This window comes from Perca fluviatilis, chromosome 19 (assembly GCF_010015445.1).
Source record: "Perca fluviatilis chromosome 19, GENO_Pfluv_1.0, whole genome shotgun sequence".
Classification (NCBI taxonomy): Eukaryota; Metazoa; Chordata; class Actinopteri; order Perciformes; family Percidae; genus Perca; species Perca fluviatilis.
The window spans coordinates 30,645,799-30,668,033 of record NC_053130.1 but is presented as its reverse complement, the minus strand read 5'-3'; the positions used below and the strand labels follow the sequence as shown (position 1 = coordinate 30,668,033).

The window sequence follows — 22,235 nt, the reverse complement described above, 5'->3', positions numbered from 1 at the left end:
CAACACAAGACCACCAACCCTTCCCTCCTCCCCACACACCCCCAATACCCAATCCCAAATATCTACACATCATACATACAAGAATAGCAAAGTGCAATATCATTAGCACCAATGGGCTATCAACAGTAAGGTGCATCATCATCAGTGGCGTTTTAATATTATACCAACATGCAGTATTGTTAGCCAGAAAGGATCAAGTTATTTTCCCTAATTTATTTAGTAGTGTAATGCTGGTAGGAATGAATGATTTGCGAGCCTGGTTGGTTTGTAAGGACGGCACCCTATATCTTCTGCCTGATGGCAGCACCTCATACGCCTGAAATAGGGGATGTAGCCCATCACCGCAAATAGCTTGTCCTTTCCTCACTACCCTGGATTCACAGATGTGGTCAAAGAACTTAACTGAAGTCCAGCAATCTTGCTGGCCATACTAACTATCCAGTGTAATTTACTTTTATTTGTCACTGACAAAGACAAGTACCAGGCAATGGAGCAGAAAGTCAAAATACTCTCAACAAAAGAGCGATAGAAAAGGACCATCATGTCTTTTTCCACTCTAAACTGTCTCAGCTTCCGCATAAAATACAATCGCTGCAGACCCCTTTTTATGGATGGCATCAGTGTTGGTATTACATGATGGCTTAGCATCTATTATTGTTCCTAAGTATTTATACTCCACTACCACTTCAATCCCTTGCGCCTCTATAGTCATCTGCTGGTGGATCGAGCCCCCACTTCTAAAGTCAAATATCGTTTCTTTAGTTTTGTTTGAGTTTAGCAGAAGACAACTGCTCCTGCATTCATTTGTGTACAGGGTAAATAAGACTGGGGAGATTGTACTTCCTTGTGGAGACCCCGTGTTTGTAATAATGGGAGAAGACACAGCTTCATTTACCCTGACACACTGCACTCGGTCAGTCAGAAAGGACTCAACCCATCTGATGACGTCACTATGCACTATTTGTGTTTTTTTCCTTTTGTTTAGTATAAGGTGAGGGCTCTGATTAAGCCTTTAAGGGTTCTTTCCTCTTCTACTCTAAAAATTGCTTCTTTTTTTAATCTATCCTACAGTATGTATGTATGTATGTATGTATCCTTGTGTAAATAAACTGAACTAAATGAAACTAAACAGTGAATACACGGAATCATAACAACATAGCACAAGGCAGAGTGTCTCATCTTCATAGCTCAGATGTTTTTGTTCCACATCATGAGAACAAAAAATAAATCGAGGGACTTTTGAAAGCCAGACCTTTGCACCACCTGGGACCTGGCTTGTGAAACGGATGTAAAGCATTTAGGTATTTTCTGTTTAACCTGCTGATGTGTGTGTGAGGTTGCTCTACTACCCCAAGGCAATATTGCTTGAGGAAAATACAACCAACTTTTATTTTCTATTTATTTTTAACTGTTTCCCTTCATTTCCCCCTGTTGGCGTGCCAGTTGGGGTCCATTTACGCTCACTGTAATGTTGGCAAAATGTGCAGACGTGATCAGACGCAGCTGTCTGTGTTTTCTAACATAAGTGTCATTGGGTTCACAGGCTTTACTCACACAATCCAGTCAACAGCCAGCATAAGGGACAGGTCGTTGGTCGGCAGGCCGATGGCCTCCAGGATGATGGCGATGGTAATGATGCCGCCGGCTGGGATGCCTGCTGCACCGACACTTGAAGCTGTGGCTGTCACCCTAGAAATAGTTATGAAATAATCATATGACTGATATAATACTAAGGTTGGGCATCGTTTTGATTTTAACAATTCTGATTCCAATTCCAGTTCTTCATTTTGATTCTAGTTCTCGGTTCCGATTCTTAGCATTCCTGGAATGCTTTGTGAACTAACCAGACCCTCGTCTGCGGCGCTGTGGAGGAATGCTAGATTAATTCAATGGTGATTTACAGTATTAACAGGCTTTTTCAAACGTAAAATAAAGCCACACTTTAGCGCCACTTACTCCATGGCTATAACACAATAAGCGCCTGGAAGTACGGTGGCTGCTATGGAAACCAAAACCTGCGCGTGTTAAATTTATAACTGATGATCAGATTCAAAACCAACATTTTCCAAACTATTCCATTGGAATCATAACTTTTGAAACGGTTACAAGTTGGAATCGGTTCTCGATGCCCAATCCTATATAGTACTACTACTAATACCATTGTAACAGAAAAACGGGAAGTTAACGTTAACAAATATATGAATGGATGGTTGATTCTGGTGTGTTTTCATCTCTTAATATTTATGCTGAACAACAGAAAGAAAACTTTTTATCATTCCCTGAACTCACAAGATGGTAAAGATCTGTCCAGCGTTCAGATCAACATTGTTAAGCTGAGCGATGAAAACAGCAGCGATGCACTGGAATATGGCCGCCCCATCCATGTTGACAGTGGCCCCGATGGGAAGGATGAAGCGGCTGATGCGTTTATCCACACCATTGTTCTCCTCCACACATTTTATCATAGAGGGAAGAGTTGCTGAACTGGTGCGAAAAAGAGAGAGACATAGCATTATCATTTCATTTTTATCAACTATTCATGTGAAAATAATACCAAACAGTTGTCTTACATTTAAGATTCTTAACCTTTACCCCCAAATCAATGGAAGCCATAAGAGTATCCGTATTGCCCTAGCTGAATTAAGAGTTTGATATTTAAATTACAGGGTGCAGAATGTTAAGATTAGTTAACGTCACGCCATGTGTAATATGAAAAGTCTTACTCCTCAAGTATGTAAAAACTTGTGTACAGGGTTTATCCCCTTAGCAGTGCTGTAGTACTCGAGAATGGTCTTGGTCCCAAGACCACTTTTTGAAGGTCTCGGTCTGGTCTCGGAATCAACCACATTTTTACTCGGTCTTGTATTAAGAGGACTCTGGATTTTATTTTAAGACCAGGTACAGGTAATTTAGTGATATACTAAATTACCTGTGTATCGTCTGATTTATGTGTTAACATCATTACTGTGATTGGATGTAAAACATCCTGCTTCAAATGCAACCAATAAATGGACTCATTTCTAACTTGAAATGTGTTACTGTTAACCCCCGTTCCCTGCACCCCCTTAACACGCACTCCTAAAGTAAATGTAGGTGACTGTCGCACTGCTTGCTCTTGAGGGAATTACTGTAATTGTTGGGGCTTTGTAAATTATAGTGTGGTCTAGACCTACTCTATCTGTAAAGTGTCTCGAGATAACTTGTGTTATGATTTGATACTATAAATAAAATTGAATTGAATTGAATTGTCTGGGAGATGTCAGCCAAATCGTCTGTAATAACATTTTATTTAATATATTTTCAATATATTAATATATTTTCCTCAAAGTCTTCTTGGTCTTGTCTCGGTCTCGATACACTCTGGTCTTGGTAATGACATGGTAAACCTTTTTTTATCCAGAAAGATGTATGTATGTTATGTATTGCTACTGAGGCACGAGTAGATCAGTACAGACAAACCTCCACACACATTTGTAGATCTCTGTCAAAGCAGAAGTGTAGAAATAGTCACGTGTCGAAAGTCGATGATGACTTGTCTGTATTTCCAGCTTTGGAGCAAAACGCTATTTATGCATTTGATTTAAGTCGTTCTGATTTAAGATTTCTTTATTTTGATTAGGACAATGCACATTAATCAACATTTCTGTAAATGCGCCAGTGTTAGCCAGTCAGCTAATTTTCAACTGTAGTCCTAGTTACCTCGCATGCATGTCACATGAAACCCCATGCAAACACATGCAAACTCCACACAGAAAGGCCTAGAACAACCTGGATTCAAACCCAGAACCTTCTTGCTGTGAGGCAGAAGTGCTAACCACCGTGCTTTTTACATTTTTGTCTACACATTTACAAATCTATGAACGCATTTACAGATTTGTCCACACATTTACAAATCTCAATACACTTGCAAATCTGACTACAGATTTGAATATTTGTTTTACACATTTACAACTCTCCACACATTTTCAAATAGTTTTGCTAAAATGATGGCCCAAAAGGAAACATTTTATCCCTTTCGTAACTGTGTGTACATTATTCTACTCCTAATTTCATTGAGATGCACATTTCTTCCTGATTCTATCACTGAAATGCAAACTTCTTTTCCCATTTCAGTATAGTTTATCTGGCCCGGTGTGATGTGACAGTATTGTATACCTGGAGCAGGTGGCGAAGGCAGTAGTGAAGGGCGTGATGAGGCCTGACAGGAAACTGAAGGGGTTCTTGCGTGTGAAGCCAAAGTAGATTAGTGGCAGGATGATACCTCCGTGGATAATGTGGCCCAGGATTGAAGCAAATATGTATTTTCCCAGACTAGTGACCAGAAGAACCACATCTTCCATCTCCACAATCTTACTGCCCACAAGAAACATGATGCCAAAAGGGATATACCTGAGAGACACGAGGTAAGGATTTATCAGGAAAGAAAAAGTAGAAGGAAAGCAGTTGGAATGTGGGATTATAACAGTAACAAATATTTAGTAAAGACAGTCAGTGCTTCATTCTGACCTTTAACCCTTGTGTTGCAAAAAAAAAAATATCAGAAATATGGGTTTCTTTCAACCAAACAGTTTAGATGGTTTCTAAACAGTATCCTGACTAAACTTTGACATATACCTGTCTGTGATCCACTCAACATCATCTGATTTTAACTATTGGTCAAAATAAATAACTTTTTTAACAAAACAAATTGGTATAATTTCACATAATTGAGGTTTGTTGACCAATGTTTCAAGAATAAGTGTAAAACATATTATTAAACCAACACAATTTGGTGTTAGTGGTGCATAAAAGTGACCAAATTGTTTTAAAAAAAGTGTCAAAAGCACCTTTTTGGTGTCAAAAGCACCAAAAAGGATCATTTTCAATTATTTGCTGGAAGGACAACCAGTTCATGGCCAAAGAGAAGAAAACACAAGGGTTAAACCATATGATGCAGTCTAAATACGGCACTACCAAATACCACTGTAATCCCATATGCATTTAACTCTACTCACCACATGATCCAGGACACCAGCACCATGGTGGCCTCGTTGAAAGCGTTGAAGAAACGAATGAGTTCTTCTCCCTCATCTCCCAGCTTCCTCAGCGCCACTCCAAACACCATGGCAAATAACACCAGACCTAGGATGTTCATGCCATCTGCTTCTGTACCAATAGGAACCTAAAACACAAAGCAGAATCAGACTCTAAGAGGCAAAACCAGTGGTGGAATTTAACTAGGTACATTTACTCAAGTACTGTACTTAAGGACAAAGTTGAGGTACTTGTACTTTACTTGAGTCTTTTCTTTTCATACCGCTATCTACTTCTACTCCACTACATTTCAGAGAGAAATATTGTACTTTTTACTCCACTGCATTCATCTGACATCTTTTGTTACTTTACAAATTAAGATTTTTGCAAACAAAAAACATGTAATTTATAAAATACGATGTTTTATTATAAATTAAACTACTCAACAATTAACAGGCCTACAAGTCCAGCTGAAATGATTAGATGATTAAACAAATAATTGACAGAACTGTTTAGATTGTTTTTTTGTTTCTAAAATGTAAGGGGTTTTCTGCATTGAGTACTTTCACTTTTAATACTTTAAGTACATTTTCTTGATGATACATATTTTTGCGGAGTATTGTTACAATGTGGTATTACTTCTTTTACTTAAGTGAAGGATCTGAATACTTCTTCCACCACTGGACCGAACACAGTGAAGAGATTGTGGTAAATAAAAATGTGAAGAACCCTCTGGTTGGTTCAAATAAAAACATATAAAAAGACAAAACGGGAAGACAATGTCTTACTTTTAACATGGGTATCATTTCATTGGAAATACCATTACACACATCTGCACTGGAAGCAGTTAAAAACTGTCTACTTAGCAGCTAAGACAGGTTACTTGGACAGGTTATGTGTGACACGGGTCACTTTAAGTAGGCTACAGGCACAGTGTGTCTTTGAGCTAGGGTCAGCATGCTAATACGGTCACAATGACAATGCTAACATGCTGATGTTAAGCCACGTTTACCATCATAGTTAAGTGTTTTAGCATGCTAAGGCCGGTTACACACAGCCTGCGTGGCATTTCTGTTGCGTGTCAGCTGCGTGGCGTTCTGTATTGAAAGGTGCAATATTAGAAAATCAATATTTATTTAATTACATTTATATCTGCATTTATATCAAAACCTGGAGACTTTCAAACATCAACATGTCATTTATTAATATGTATTCGTGTCTAAACGACATATAATTTCCTATTCTATTTTGCCTGGAAACCCTTCCAACACGCTTGCATGTGGCGTGAAAAATAGGCGTTGGTTCTATTTCTAGCAGGCACGCGTTTTTGGCGCCTGAGCTTACACACTGCCTGCGTGTCACGCAGGCACTGTGTAAGCTCTAACCTGTTAACATAGGAGCCGAAATATAAACGGACACGCCATGCAGCTGACACACTCACGCGACGCATCCAGTGTGTAACCAGCCTAACATTTGCTTATTAGTACTAAACATAGGGTGACCAGACGTCCCCGGTTTCCGGGGACTGTCCCCGGAAATGTCCCCGGTTTTCACTGTGACTGACAGACCCGAAATTGGAATGAAAAAAAGAAAACATTGACCAAACGTATAGTCGTGCTGACTCACGCAGGGTCAAGACTGCCAGATCAAGCGCTGCTCAGAGCTCAGAGATGTTCGAGAATGCCCATATTTTCCAATGCTAAAATTTTTTTTTTTTAGTTTATTTGCATGGAGTCTGGTGGGTTTAGCGATAGCAATTTCGCGGAATTTTTATGTTTATAAAGGATCTTACTCTTTAACAGAAAGGTCGACCTCCTTAGAAATTCTTTCCATAATGTTGTCAGACACTTAGAATGGTACAACAAGTTAATCTGAGCCTGGCAGTGGCAAAACAAGCACTTTTATGAAGTAAGTACAAGCTGGACAATTGACGTCCTATTAACTTACACTGTAGCTTGTTTTGCCAACTGCAGCGATCTCGTTTAATACTGGACCAATGTCAAAGGAAAATATTTCCTCATTAGTTTTAATTGTATCCGATACTCAATGAGTTGTTGCAGAAACAAGCCCTTAGTGAAGCATTAAAGCAAAAGCTGTCAGATAAATGTAGTGCGGTAAACATTACAACATTTCCCTCTGAGGTGTAGTGGAGTAGGCTACAAGTATGAAGTAGCAGCAGGGGCGATTCTAGGATCAGACCTTCAGGGGGCTCAGCCCCTAATGAGAATGTGACACGGATATAGCGCTGCAAAAGTGTTAATCTGCGCCATGAAATTACCAACTTCTTCACAACCGCACTACTGCTCTCCCTCTGACAGATAGAGACTCAGCCAAAGGCGTGAGTCTGGCACAACCACCTCAACCAGAATCTAAGTTTTCCAATGATATTAGCGCAAGTTTCTGTGACAAATGGTTTGCGAGAAAATTAACATTGAACTTACATGAAATGTTATCATATTTGCATTCTGCATACATCTCTGCACACCCATTACTCTCTGTGAAATATCTCACAAACTCTTCACTCAACACATGCATTGATACAACAAGCGGTTCCCGGGTAATCCGGTTTTGAAATACAACTTTGGGCAAAAATTATAATGTATTCTCATTTAAACTATTTATGTCACCACAGACATTTTTGTAAATTGCTTAGCCAGTGTATCCCACCATAATGGTTATTATATTGCCAGATTCCAGACAATCCCACTTATTTATATATATCCCACTTATATATGGGAAAATAAATTTGAATATATATTTCTACTGGTATGGTTCTTAGTGACATTAATGCAAAAATATGAAGAAAAAACTATTTAACCTGTGTGTACATGGTTAAAATTCTGAATTGCAAAATAGTTCAGGCTACAGCACAAATATTTCCATCCATAGATAAGAATAATCAAGTCTAACCTCTGAATTTCTTTTCAAAGTGCACCAGACTGATGCATTTAAACGTTAAAATAGACAACATTTTCTTACAGGGGAGCATGCCCATGGACCCCCCCTTAGGGGGGCTTGTACCCCAGTGCAGCTCTAGGTCTAGTGACGCCCCTGGGGCAGTGTCCCCATTTTAAGTTTTACAAAGATAAAAACATTACCTGTTTTGGAGGTATTTACGCTTCTGAGCTGAAAATGTCTCCGGATTTTGTCTCAGAAATCTGGTCACCTTAACTACAGTACAGCTGAGGCTGATATCATTAGTTTGCAGGTAATTTTTTAATATAGTAATAAGGCAAAGTATTGGACTAATCTAAATTTTGAGCTGATGATGGCACTAGACAAAAAGTCATTGGATCACCCAAGATTCCTCCTGCAGGGAACATCAATGTGCGTATCAAATTGAGTAATTTCATATTGAACCAGAAATGTCTACCTTATGTGGTGCTAGAGGAAAATTAAGGGGATCACCAGGGGACTCGTCTAGGAATCATGAATGTCTGTGTGACATTTTGTGCTAATCCATCCAACAGTTGCCAAGATATTAGTGATGGGCGAAAATTAACAAACAAATCTTTAGTTAGTGTTAGTGTCTGGGTTAGCCTGTTGAACGTACTGGTTGCTCATGAATCCCTGACTTTTCCCACTCATACTGCCCACGCAATCGCTGTTGTTATTGTCTCGAACAAGAATGTTTTTTATTTAGCATTGCGCATACTATAGATTTTTTGCATTCTGCACTCAACCCATTCAGCCTCCTTTTTTATGCTAAACAGCTATTTTGCATTTGTTTATGTTTGTGTATTTATTGTTTATTTCTTATTTATGTTTAGGTAAATTCCAAGTAGGTGTAACTTACTGTGGCAATAAAACCTTTTCTGATTTCTGATGAGTGACTCAAGTCAAGACAGCAGGTAACTTACTGAACGAGATTAAATGAACTGTTCTCTCGAACTGCGACCTATGAGTAAACAAGAAGCGATTGAATGGGACTTGAGTCGAGACAGCCTGGCACCTACACTCACTGAACGAGACCAAATGAACCGTTCACTTGATGTAGGATGTCTTATACTTGCCCCTCATAAAGAACAACAGATCGTTGGTCAGTGATATTTCTCTAACATTGTATTGAGCTTACAAAGCCTATACACATACAAGTGGGATGGTGGTGGCAATTTCAGGCTTTATCCCAGCAAAGTACATCTGCTGAGCCAGACTATGAAGAAACTGACGCCATATTTTGCAAAAAGTATTAACACTCGAAAGGTTCGATAAATTTACATGTATAGACTCGAAAAAAATTATTCTGTGAAAAGAATTGGTCCACCACTACAAGACATTTTACTCAAACCCCAAATCTCATGTCAGAAGATAACTAAAGTCCTTGGGATTAAGTGTCATGGCAATCCTTCAATTAGTTGTTGAAAATATTTCTGGACCATGTCTGGACCAAAGTGGTGAAGAAACCATAGACCATCCGTCTACCATACCACACCGTACTATCAGTGACGTCAGTGACGTTTTGAAGCCTTGATTTTGGCAATACGGGTGTCGCCATCTTGGTTTTTTGTAACCGGATGTGACGAAAAAGTCACAGTGTTGTTAATGTTTGCAATGGCGCTGCGCTAGGCTAAACACGAAAGGGGGAAAGTTGCCAAAAACGTCCGGGTATCATCATTCATCTGCATTTACGGCAGTACTGAAAATCGACAAACTTTCCCTTGGGTGGCATAAAGCTGAACAAGACCTTTTTAGGCAACCAAATGAAACTTTGATGAAGTGAAAACACACAGTGAGAGGGGGTAAGTACAAAAACACGGACAACACCCAAAAACAATTTCAGGCTATTTTACTGTACACAGGGCCATGGATAGCATTGTTAACCCTCTATGATGATTGACAGGTCGGTGTGTAGCCACGCCCTAAAGCATCCCCTGCTTCATTGTCTATTTTAAAATAAATGGGACCATACTTTACTAAATAAGCATCATTCTGTATTGAAGACCTGCTAGCTAGCGATTGAGGGCATAAACTCATTATGATCATGTTTTCTGAGGTAATAAATAATATCCTATAGAAGGTATTCTTCAGAAACTGAGTTATTTTTAAAACCAGGGAGTCATCCCCTGCTGGAAATTAGATAGAATGCGGGTTCAAGGCACTTACGCATTGGCTTCACTTTTTATACCTGGAAGGTTTGTACATTATTATAATACAGTCTATGGGAGAAACACTTACTGTAGCTGGACTGGGACCTCATTTGTAGCCTTTTATTATGGAAGTGGAAGCTTGTCAAACAATAGTGCTGATATATTCTGCAGTAGTTTATACAACACCCTTTGCTACAGAGTGTGCATGCGTGGGTGCATTGGTCTGGGGGCAGTTGAAGTATTCAGTGAACTGGATGATGGATAACAAATAAGGACAGGGACAAATCCTGAGTTCATCCCCTTCCGTTGTCAGCTTCATCCCCTGGCACTGGGGGTACTGTCCACCACGATTCACGATGGACAAATACCATGGGCTGATGCCAAGCTCAGATCCCCCAACTGTTCCCTGATACTGGGTCAGTGGGGGAAAGCCATGGCGACTGGAGACAAGTAGTTGAATTTAGAAGGTAGTTACTGTATGTTCACAATTTAGAAAATTAGATTATAAGAAACCTCTGACTAAAAACATGCCAGTCATAAAAGTTCTCTTAAAAATGTTAAAGCTATAGTGCGTAGTTTCTGTCTCCCCCATGAGGAATTCTAAGTAATGACAACAAAACTGTCAGCGCATCCACATGACACAAGCATTCTGTGATCGCTCACCACCTCCACCCCTCCTCTACGTAATACACCTTTTTCACAGCAGACATGTTGACATGTCATAGTAGAAAAAAAACAGGTGTATTCAAATCCATTAATGATGGCTGCATTCCACTTAGGAGAGGCCCTGGTATTGTGCATGCTGACTCACTGAAATAGCTTACTGGGTCACTTGATAGAATTGAGCCATCGTTAAGATTATCAATTTCAGCTGTGCTTTTCTTACTATGACAAGTCAAAATGTCTGCTGTGAAAAAGGTCCATTCCTTGTAACCAAGGGGGAAGCGGAGGATTAAAAAAAACACGATCGACTCTTCAGAAGAGGTAATTATCTTCACTCAATTTTCTGCATGCGAAAGTTGCTGGACGACACAAGTTTGTGAACACAACCATACTGAGAAATACCGAGAGAGTTTTGTGGAGCTGATAGTCTTAATTAGCTTTGTATTAGTCCATATCCTCAACGTTACACTTCCGGGGTTGCTCTGCGGCCACAGGATATTCCGCCAGGATATTTCGCCGATGTCCGTTTCCTATGGTTGACTACTCCTCAGATCTCTACATGTAAACTGAGACAGCTAGCTAGACTACCTTTCCTATAGTTTTCTCTTGCACGACTTAAACAACTTTTGAACGTACACGTTCCACCAAAACAAGTTCCTTCCAGAGGCTATTTTCCAGCGGCACCGTGCATGATGATGGTGATTGGTTTAAAGAAATAAACCAGAGCACGTTTTTCTCCCATCCCGGATTGCTGTGTGAACTAACCAGACCCACCAGCAGCGCTGTGGAGGAAGGTCTGGCAAAGAGACTAGCTTTGTATCAACTAGCTTTGTATTCCAAGAAAGCAAAGGACTTTTCGGAACTCGTTTCGCCTTCAACAACATAGCATGATGTTGTTGAAGCTAATACTGTGTGAGGCTTTGTTAAATTAAGAGGTTATCTTCAAAAATTACAGCTTTTGCATTTCCCTGGATGCTGGGTCCTTGCTAAACTGTGGGAGAGGAAGCCTCATATTAACGTGTTGTCTGAACTTTAGAATGTATTTTTGCAATGAACTTGGACTGGGGATTTTGTCCTCCATTTCTTGCGTAGTTGCACTACAAAGAGATAACTTTATGGCAAGTGTGGAAAGGAGTAATGATAACTCTTCCAATGTATATATGATACTGAATGTGAGTATTGTATTTGGACAGACTAGCAGACTATATAACATAATACTTTTTGGTGATAAAGGTTGAATAAACAAAACCGTGTTTGACCTTAGTCAAACAGTTTTGTTTATTCAAACTTTATCACCAAAAAGTAAACTCTGCAGACTGTGGAAGAAAAAATATTTCAGGCCCAGTTCTGTGGCTGGTTCCTTTTTCTTATTCACTGCACAATGGAGACAGAAGTTCACAAGAAGCTGCAGAATTCTCTCTGATCAGAATGAGTTTATGGCCAGGGTTTAATACAAGTTTATAGGAAACAACAGAATAAACAAAAGGTAAGAAGACATTCAACTCACATGTATGTCTGAGTAGATTTGCATAGACTCAATATTACCGCATCAAAGCAAAGGTGCTTAGAATGTGAACTAATTCAGAGCCAGACTGGAGTCTAAACAAAAGGTCTCACTCATTGATTGAAGTGAAAATGCTTCCTCTTAACACTAATGCCAACCTTACACCAAACGACTTTTCAAGAGATTCCACTGTCGCAGACTAATTTCCAATATCGGAATGAAATCATGAGAGTCTTGCTAGAGTTGGGGCATGCTCCCGTCGTCTCAATCGTTTGGTGTTAGGTGGTCATAAAACTCGGTCCCAGTCAGTCTTTTTCCCATCTTGGCTTTCCGACAAAATCAAACGTGTTTGATATTATCATAAGTTTTAAGTCTTGGTAGTGAAGGAAGCAGCAAACGGCTAGAGTCAGTGTTATTCATGGTTGCTATGGCGGCGTGGTAAGCTAAAGGCTAACGAGGGAAAGTTGCAGATTTTCAACCCTTCTGAAATGCGCCATCCAACGGGAGATTTAGCGGCAGGTAAAAGCGGACCTCTTGGTGTGCCGCCATTCGTCTGCCTGTATGGCAGAGCAGAAAATCTGCAAACTTGGGGCATCTGGGTAGTAGGGGTGGGCGATATGGACAAAAAATAATATCTCAATATTTTTGGCGATTTTAATGTTAACAATAATTAGACGATATCCTTTAAAAATCTGTTTTTAAAAGTCTGAGTTACTTAATCACTGATGAGTGTGCACAATGTTGAATGAAAACAGTTCTTATTTATTTTCTTTAAAATGTAAGTATTCAAGTAAAAACAATTCAAAGACATAAAATACTAATACTATACTAATACTAACTGAACTAGTGTAGGAACATTGAACTCTGAGTAAACATTCAGAAGTGTAGTGGTAAAAAAGAGGTGGGTAAACTATAAATTCTGGTGGACCACGACATGGTCACCTGGTAAGGTGGGCCACTGCCTACTGGTGTATGTGTATCCTGATGACATCGCTATAGGCTATCATTTGATGGTACTACCAAGGGTATCACTGGTTGTTCCCTCATTATAGGTCACACAATCACTATTCAATTCATAAATTAATCTAAGTTCTTGTTAAAGAGACTCAAGAAGGAATAATATGGTTGAAATCTACAAAGTTTACTAAATGTCAAAACAGAGAGAACAAAAATATTTAAGGGGGATAGAGGGGGAGGCTTATATCCAGGGCTTCCAATGCAATGCACTTGTACATAATGATTAGGATTTAGGGATTTGGGATTATTTTCATAGTCGATTAATCTGTTGAATAATTTCTCGATTAATCGATTAGTTGTTTGGTCTATAATATGTCAGAAAAATGTGGATGAGTGTTTCCCAAAAGCCCAGGATGACGTCCTCAAATGTCTCGTTTTGTCCACAACTCAAAGATATTCAGTTTACTGTCACAGAGAAAAGACACTAGAACATATTCACATTTAGCAAGCTGGAATCAAAGAATTTTTTACTTTTGTCTTAAAAAAATACTCAAACCGACTAATCTATTATCAAAATAGTTGTAGATTACATTTTTTTTCCAATTGCTAATGTAGCAGGTGCAGATTGACGACAGAAGGATGAATCTGGTGCCACATATTTTAATTTAAAGAAAACTCAGTTTCTGTAATTAACAGAAGAAAGACAATATAAGTTGCACTGTAGTTTCCACAAGCGTAATGGCTGCCGACATTAACAGACGGACAGATTTTGCAAAACTAAAAATCAATAAAACCAAAAATGTCCCATTTGAACACAAAATACACTGCATCATTACAGCTGCCTCGGTTACATAATATACAGTGGTTCTAAACACATAAGTTTAACAGATTATATTTAGATATCCATTTCAAACATCTGGCATTGAATAACCTAATCACAACTGCTCACGCACCACGTTAGCCTAACAGAAAAAGCACTGACTTAACCAGCCAGTTCCGGAAGTGAAACTCCCATTGATTTTCTCCATAAGGATTTAGATTATCAGCCATAATGTCTAAACCATCTGAGATAGACTGACCACGAGCTACGTGGTTGTGAAACGAAGGTTTCTGCTCCTGTAGAAGCTAGAGGTCTGTATGAAACCTTGTTACAAGAAAAACATGTTTTTATCCGCAATCTTATGGAGAAAAACTACACTACCCACAGTCCTAAGCTTAACAGCGACATCTCTGATTGGTCCAACTCGCTGTTACCATAGAAACGTTTACTGTACCCGCGAAACCTGTTGGCTGCTGTCTTGACGGCACTTAAAAAATTGCCTGGCTATCCATTTTTACAACTCATTCATCATTACATGAGCCATGTAGGCTAGTTTGTGCTAGTGACTGACGAATCTTGATGCAGTCTGCTGCTTCCTGCTGGCTACGCAAGAGATGCTCGATGGTGTTTTAAGCCCCCAACGTTGACTTCAAGGCAGCGCTGCGACCATTGACTTCATGACTTCAAGGCACCTAACCATTGCCTAATCATAGACAGTATATAAGAATGGACCAACAGATCCCGTTGCTCTGGACGGAGACCAGTGAAGGCTATTAGAAGCACTTTTCCGGTGATCGCCAGCTTTACTGCTCAGCCTCCAACTGAGAGAGACAACATAAATGTGACGTGAGCAACCTGTCTGAAAGTTGTAAGTCTTCTGGTAGCTGTGCCAAGAGAAATCTCAATCATTCCCAATCTTACAGAGACGGAGAGTGTAGGTATATGTAAGGAGACAACATGGGCACAGGCTAATTATTGCTAACTAAAATGCTAGTTAACATTAGTAATTAAACCTAAACAGCTCATATAAGTCGAAACTGCCTGCAATCTTATCCTGTACTATACAGTAATTACTCTACTATGTGACACAATCGTTAGCCTATTTTTACAAAAACGTCTGCTACGGACCATAACGTGAGATACAAGGTAATGGAGCCTTTTATACATTGTCGTGTTTCTTTAGAACTAAACAATGGACAAATAGAGTCTTTAAACGCTTCAGATGTAGGGCCCTATTTTAACGATCTGAAACGCAAGTATGAAACGCAAAACGCAAGTAGCTTTGTGGGCGGATCTCGGGCGCTGTTGCTATTTTACCGGCGGGATAAATGACTCTTGCGCCCGACGCAAATCTAAAATGGGTTGGTCTGAAGTAGCTAGGTGTGGTTTGGGCGTAACGTGCAATAAACCAATCAGAGCGTCATCTCACATTCCCTTTAAGAGCAGGGCGCTTGTTCCATGGCGGACTGCTATTATGACGGCGGATTTGCCTGGCGCACGCCAGTGGGAGCTGCCGATGCGAGATGCGGCAAAGTAATAAATGCCCGTCTTGACCAGGTGGCGATGTTGCTGCGGCCACTCGTGCGCATCTCCTCAAGTCTGGAGAGGATTGCTGCAGCAATGGAGCGTGGGCCTCCAAACACACCACCTGCACCTGTTGTGCCCCTTCCTCCTCCCCCCACTCCATCTCCGTCCACCCGCTCCATCAGGAGCTCATCGCGCATTACTCCCGGACCAGATTCCGCCGGAGTGTCCAATCCCACCGTAGTTCAACATCATGTCTCCTTAAGTCCTCTAATATTTCCTCATTTATGTCATCAACACATCCATGATTCATGGAAATGTGTAAAACACAACAAGCCACAAAGAATGCTGCGACTTTTTGAGGACTGTAAGTGCCTCCTGATCTATCCAAACACATGAAGCGCATTTTCAGTAATATTTTCCTTTGTAATTATGTATGGTTTTCAAAAATGGGAACTGCTGTAGATGAGAGAAGTGTATGCGCGTTGTGCACACGCTACATTATGGCCAAGCATGCGCCCTAAAATAGCATCTGAATAACGCGCTACTGACTTTAGACTAGCGCCACTGACTTTAGACCAGGTTTTTCCTGGTCAGTGGCGGAATTGTTTTCTGAAACTGCAGAATAGCACAAAGTAACGTTTGCGCCGGAACACGCCTCCTCTTTTCGCTGAACCGCCCCCGGGAGCGCAAATACATTCCCTAATTTCCCGACGTGTGTCTGTGGAGGGAAAAGTCCGCCGTGCGTCGGGTGCAAAATAGGAATGATACATGCGTCGGTGCACAAAGGCAATTGCGCTGAGTGCAAGATAGGGCCCGTAAAGTTATTCACTGTCAAGTCGCGTGAATGAACTATGATTGGCAGTCAGTGGAATGCTAACGGGAGGTGATGGCTTTGTAGCATCAAAATGGTGCCATAGGAGGTTCGAGTTCTGAAGCGAAGCTTACCCCCTTGTGCCTAATCCTAGTGCCTTCCAGGCATCGCTGACTTCGTCTTAGGTTTAACAATTTATGAAACTAATAATGAGCAATATAAACTAAAACGACATAAGCTTAATTTAAAATGGCTTAGGAACTATAGGCTAGAGGTGGATAAACGCAATTTAGAGGTGGATAAACGCACTTTGGAGGGGGGTAAACGCTATTTACGAATTTTGGGAGGTGCGCAAACGGCGTTTACATGCGTTTAGCCTCCACTACATCCCTGGTTGTAATGTAAATTGTGCTGCATACAAGCAAGATGAAATCATAATAATAAACAAAGGGCACAGTTCTGTAACATATTGCACACAACCATGTCCTTATTGGAAGCAGTCCTGGAGCTGGGATAGGGCAGTGTCAGGCAAGGTTTTGATAGTCCTTCTACTTGGCTGTATAGTCCTTCTGACCGGGATTTATGCTGGGATCAGGAATAGTTGGATGTTATCTGACTGGCCCAGGTGAGGGACAGGCGCAGTTCTGTATGCTTTCTTGATGTTAGAGTATGCATGGTCTAGTGTGTCCTTCCCTCTAGTAGCACAATCTACATGCTGTAAACCTGGGGAGTACAGACTGCTGTCCGCTGCTACAATATGTATCCCCTCCGCATGATCGTGCTGCAGTTTGTTCACTATGGTTAGCAGTGAGCCAGCTTGTGCTAACGTTAGCATCGGGGGCTATGTAGACGGCAGTGTGCTGTTTTCGTGGTAAATAAAATGGCCTGTATATTACCGACAGGGCTTCCAGGTCAGGTGAGCAGTGCCGGCCAACGATCCTGCGGTTGGTACTCTATTCATTATGCACAAAAATGCAGTCCTACGCCTCTGGTCTTGCCGGAGTTCTTGTCTCGATCCTGCCAGTAGCTAGCTCGGCCTGACAGCTGCCGACAACAATCCACAGAACGCCCGGTCTAGCAATGTCCTCTGGGATGTTATGACCCGCCTGGAAGGCTCTCCTATATTGATTAGTTCAGTGTGGCTGTACTTGTATAAATATACACGACAGGAGAGCTAGTAGCCGCTGCACAATCGCGCACCGCCATCTTTGTAGAAATTAGTGAATGTGTAGCGTTCCAATGCGTGTTTTAAAGTGTTTCTTTCTAAGTAATTTAAATACTCGATAATGACAATTTGCACAGTGTTAACACAACAATCACGATATTATCGTATACGATATATATCGCCCACCCCTTTACACCCCTAGCTAGCGCTAGCTTGGTTGAATTTTCTAAACAAATCTAGATGTAGTCTTGCAATTTCACACACTGCTAGATCTCCAGTCTTTACATATTATGCCAGTCAGTCTTTTCAAAGTCAATTCAAAGTCTTCTAGTGTATGGTAGGCATAAGCTAGAAAAAGGCAGACAGACTTAATTCAGGACACACTAAAAGTCTGTTGATTGGGTAAAATAGTTTCATCACAGTCGAAATGTCATACAGAACAGCAGGAACTTGATCAGTGAACAGGAAAGAGAATATTAGGATAGGATTAGACTAAAACTGTTTTTCATTTTTCAATTCATTTTCTTCTACAAGACTCAATAAGATATCATCTGCTGTTATTAGCTCTTTGCATGTTTGTACTTTTTCCACACTTTTAGAAGCAGTGTAGAAAAAAGCCTTTGTTCCTTCACTAGTTTACAATGCATTTTTATGATCTATGCATCTGTTTAAATTCAGTTTGAAGTTGAGTCATTTAAATTACACATATTTTAGGCAGGGCTTTACATTAACTTTTTCACCTGCCAGCATGGCTAGAAGTTATAAATTTACCAACCAATCAGATTTTCCACTAGCCAATTTTTTCCCAGGGAAAATAAAACAGATTATGAGTGCAGCTGAATACATTGAAGAATCCATGTGCATTCTTTAAAAATATGTGTTTGGGTTGATGGCTAGAGATACTGTATACATTAAGATATAAACATTTACATTTACTTTACTCTCGAAAAATATCTCCATGTTTTTTTTCCTTACTACTTAATTTCAGCACCTCTGGTTTGTTTTGCGCAGTTCTGTTGGTTTCCAAGCCAAACGCACACCAAACCACCCCAAATTTCTTGCCTGAAGATTTCTTGTCTGTAAACACTGACTTGTCAGATCATTTCTGCAGCCTGCCGATTTAAACAGACTTAGCTTCCCTCGTAACCGGCAAAATTGGCTAGTAACTTTAAAATGTTACACCAGCCAAAGTTAATTTTTACTGGCATTTAGCCGGCTGGTGGGTGTCAATTTAAAACCCTGATTGTTGGTCAATAGTAAGTAATTGCTAATATTATTCTACAACATGAGTAACCAACCTTGAATCCCATTTCCCTAAACCAGGTCATCCATTAGTCTCTCACATAGTGCTCATGTAGTGAGATTGCTCACTGAATTGACTCACTTTACGCTAAAAAGCTGCTCAGAGCAAACATGTTCTCCAAGAATATACAGTACTTCCCCTCCTGTTTTCAATTTGGCAGACATGTAGACACAGACTAAAGCAATTTTCCTTTCACCGATGCAATGGATAGCATTTTACATATGTATCATACGTGTTAAATGAATGTGTATGTGATTGTGTGACATGTGTATGCATGGGTTCATACCTTTTGATAGAGGGCAGTCCCATTGGTGTCGTTCCCTACAGCAACCATCTTGTAGTCAGTGGCATACTGCAACATAAACGGAAAAAAAACGGAATTTTGTTTGATGCTTTTCAGTCATACATTCTTGTTTAGTACATTTTCGCATTTACCACAAGACTCGTCCCAGCAAACATCAGGTCATTTTGCCCAGAGCCAGGCTAGCTGTTTCCCAATGCTTCCAGTCTTTATGCTAAGCTAAGCTAAGCTAATTGCCTATCAGCTCCACCTCTGTACCAGACATGAGAGAGGTATCGCTATTCTTCTCTAACTCTCAGAAAGACAGTGAAATGTGTTCCCCAAAATGTCAAACTACTCTTTTCATTTCTAATCATTTCATCATTTAGAGAGGCACTTAAATTATGTCAAGTGAAAACCTCAAATGAAAGATAACATTTTTTTTTTTAATGGTTAAGAAGATGTGTTTGTAAAAAACCTTTTTAAATAAAATTATAATCTTTGCATAGTGGATTTTGTGTTTTTTCCAATTTTTCAGTGTTCACAAATGATAATTGGCTAAAAATGGTGAGGGAACTGACACTTCTTAAGAACAATGGGCCTCATTCACCAATATCTTCCTAAGTTTTCTCTTAAATATGTTCTTAAGAAGGTTCCTAAGAAAAGCTACGTAGGATTCATGACGTGTTCTTAAACAGCAGATTTGTTCGCACCTGTGGTTTTAGGATTGATGAATCCCACGTCTTCGTAACTGAAAGCGCGTGCCAGTTGTTCCTAATTAGCATAAAACGCCCCGCAAATTCCCATATAAGGACACGACACTTCCTGTGCACCTCCTCCTGGGAGACAGGTTTTCGGAGATTGTCGGAGCCGCGGTGGAGGAAGTACTGAATCTCAGTACTTAAATAAAAGTACAAATAACCAGAGACATATTTACTTTAGTAAAAGTAGAAGATGTCCACTACCACAAACCAGGGGCGGAGCCAGACGATATAAACATTTGGGGCTTAGCCCAAAACTAGGGGGGTCCGGGGGCATCCTCCCCTGGTGTAGATTGTTTTCCCAATTACATCAGCTAAATGCACTATTTTTCAGGCTGTTTGAGGTAATAGAATGCCTAAAAGTCTATACACTATCTGGGAAAATGATGATAGTTACTCAGTAAAAAAAAATAAAAATCACCCAGTGATTCTAATACAACCTATTTTGTATTTAATTGTTCTCCAGCTGTAGTGAATCCAAAACACCAAAAATGTTAAGGATGACTCATTTTCACCCCTGGAAACTAAAAAGAGGCAACCATTATCGGACTATTTTTAAGTTAGCCTACATAGGTAAAATTGGAATTTGGTGTAAACATCATTACTAATCTTAAAAGTTCAGTTCTGTTTAGTTTGTGCTTAGCTGATAAATTTGCTACATCAGAATCCATGAAATGGAAAAAAGAACAATTGAAGCTTTAACTGCACACAAGGTTTATCGTGTATTTTTAAGCAATACACAAGTAATAATAATGTAATATAATAAAACAATAAAAATCTGTTTTAAAACAAGAACAATTTATTAATTCATGCATTTCAATTTATACAAAAATGATCCTTAACAGTTCAAATAGAAACTTAGAAAGAAAGCAATACAGGTGAGGATGAAGGCCAGGTGAGGAGGGTAGTGATGGTGTCGAGTGGAAGAAGAGCGACAGCACTTCTGATAATCCTGCAAGAAATGATAAGCACAAATCAATCAGAGGCAAAACATACAACTAATAATCAAACAGGAAAAGGTCATTGTGCTGCACCACCAGAACAAGAATGACAGATTAAATTATTTTTTTAGTTTTGAGTTGATTAGCTAATTAGAGATCTTGTCAGGTTGTATAAAAAATTATTTGTTCTAAAATTCTAATACATTTGTACTGGAGTTTTGATTTACATGAGCTGTAAGCCCTTATCATCAAGATTAAAACAATAAAAGGCTTGAAATATTTTACTTTTTATGTAATGAATGTAGAATATATTAAAGATTTACTTTTTAAATTAAAGTATGGGGGGAAAGAAATCACTTTTCCAGTGATATTGATGCATCTGTACTTGGAATTGTTGTCATCAGGAGGAGGAAATAAACTTTCTCATGTCTTTCTGATCTTCTTTATCACTATATTTTCACTCTCACCTTATCCCACTAATGTGTCGAGATTAGCATTTGATACAAGCTGTGTGTTTCACCCCCCGTGTACATGACAAATCATCAGACAAATCATCCACCCATCTCTATTAGCAACTAATTTCTCTTAATAACAACTAATAATGTTAACTCGCTAGCTAGCCAGCAATACAGTCACTTAACTCAAGTGTTACAACAGCGGATTCACAAACCTGCAACACTTGTCCGCGGTTCGTCTGACGCTGCTTCTGAATCACTCTCCGGCCGGTGAGGTCTGTTACTAGTGTTCCTGTTCCGTATAAAAACTTTGCTATATCTGTCAGTACCCGATCCGTTCCACCGGCACGATCCGTTCTGCGCATGTGCAAGATGACACGTATGCCATGACGTAGGCGCAGATGATAATGCTGCGTTCATGCCACCTCTGGTTACGTTGTTTCTGACTAGCAGCCTAAAATAACGTTAAGTCAAACATAATGGGAAAAGCAGGCTACAGCTAAATTAAGACTTTACAGTAATAACAATAAAGACAAGTATTGAGTGATTGTATTTTAAATGAGCACAAGTAAAGTAGTACTGACGTAACAGCTGTTATATATGTTAACGTTTATTTTCAAGTTTTATTTTGAGGGTCTTTTAAAGTTTACATGCTGTCTCAGCTAGCGGTTAGCCGAATTAGCTGTTAGCTAAACTAACGTTAGCTTAACTGTGGAGGCTAACGGAAGACCGCTGCAATCAGCTAGCGGTTAGCCAAATTAACCGTTAGCTAAACTAACGTTAGCTTCCCGGTGGAGGCTAACGGCAGACCGCTATAATCACCTAGCGGTCCGCCGAATTAACCGTTAGCTAAACTAACGTTAGCTTCCCGGTGGAGGCTAACGGCAGACCGCTATAATCACCTAGCGGTCCGCCGAATTAGCTATTAGCTAACTAACGTTAGCTGGA

At 39.9% G+C, this 22,235-nt stretch overlaps 1 protein-coding gene across 2 annotated transcripts in view; it reads right to left on the bottom strand.

Moving 5' to 3' along the window:
- Positions 1-22,235, bottom strand: part of slc1a4 (solute carrier family 1 member 4) — a 45,555-nt gene that overhangs the window by 3,151 nt on the left and 20,169 nt on the right. For both annotated transcript variants that reach the window (XM_039784239.1, XM_039784240.1), the window contains exons 3-7: positions 19,137-19,202; positions 4,995-5,161; positions 4,156-4,389; positions 2,290-2,484; positions 1,555-1,689 (exon numbers count right to left, since the gene is read on the bottom strand). In XM_039784239.1, coding sequence (XP_039640173.1) covers positions 1,555-1,689; positions 2,290-2,484; positions 4,156-4,389; positions 4,995-5,161; positions 19,137-19,202 — 797 coding nt within the window. The remainder of the gene's footprint in view (positions 1-1,554; positions 1,690-2,289; positions 2,485-4,155; positions 4,390-4,994; positions 5,162-19,136; positions 19,203-22,235) is intronic.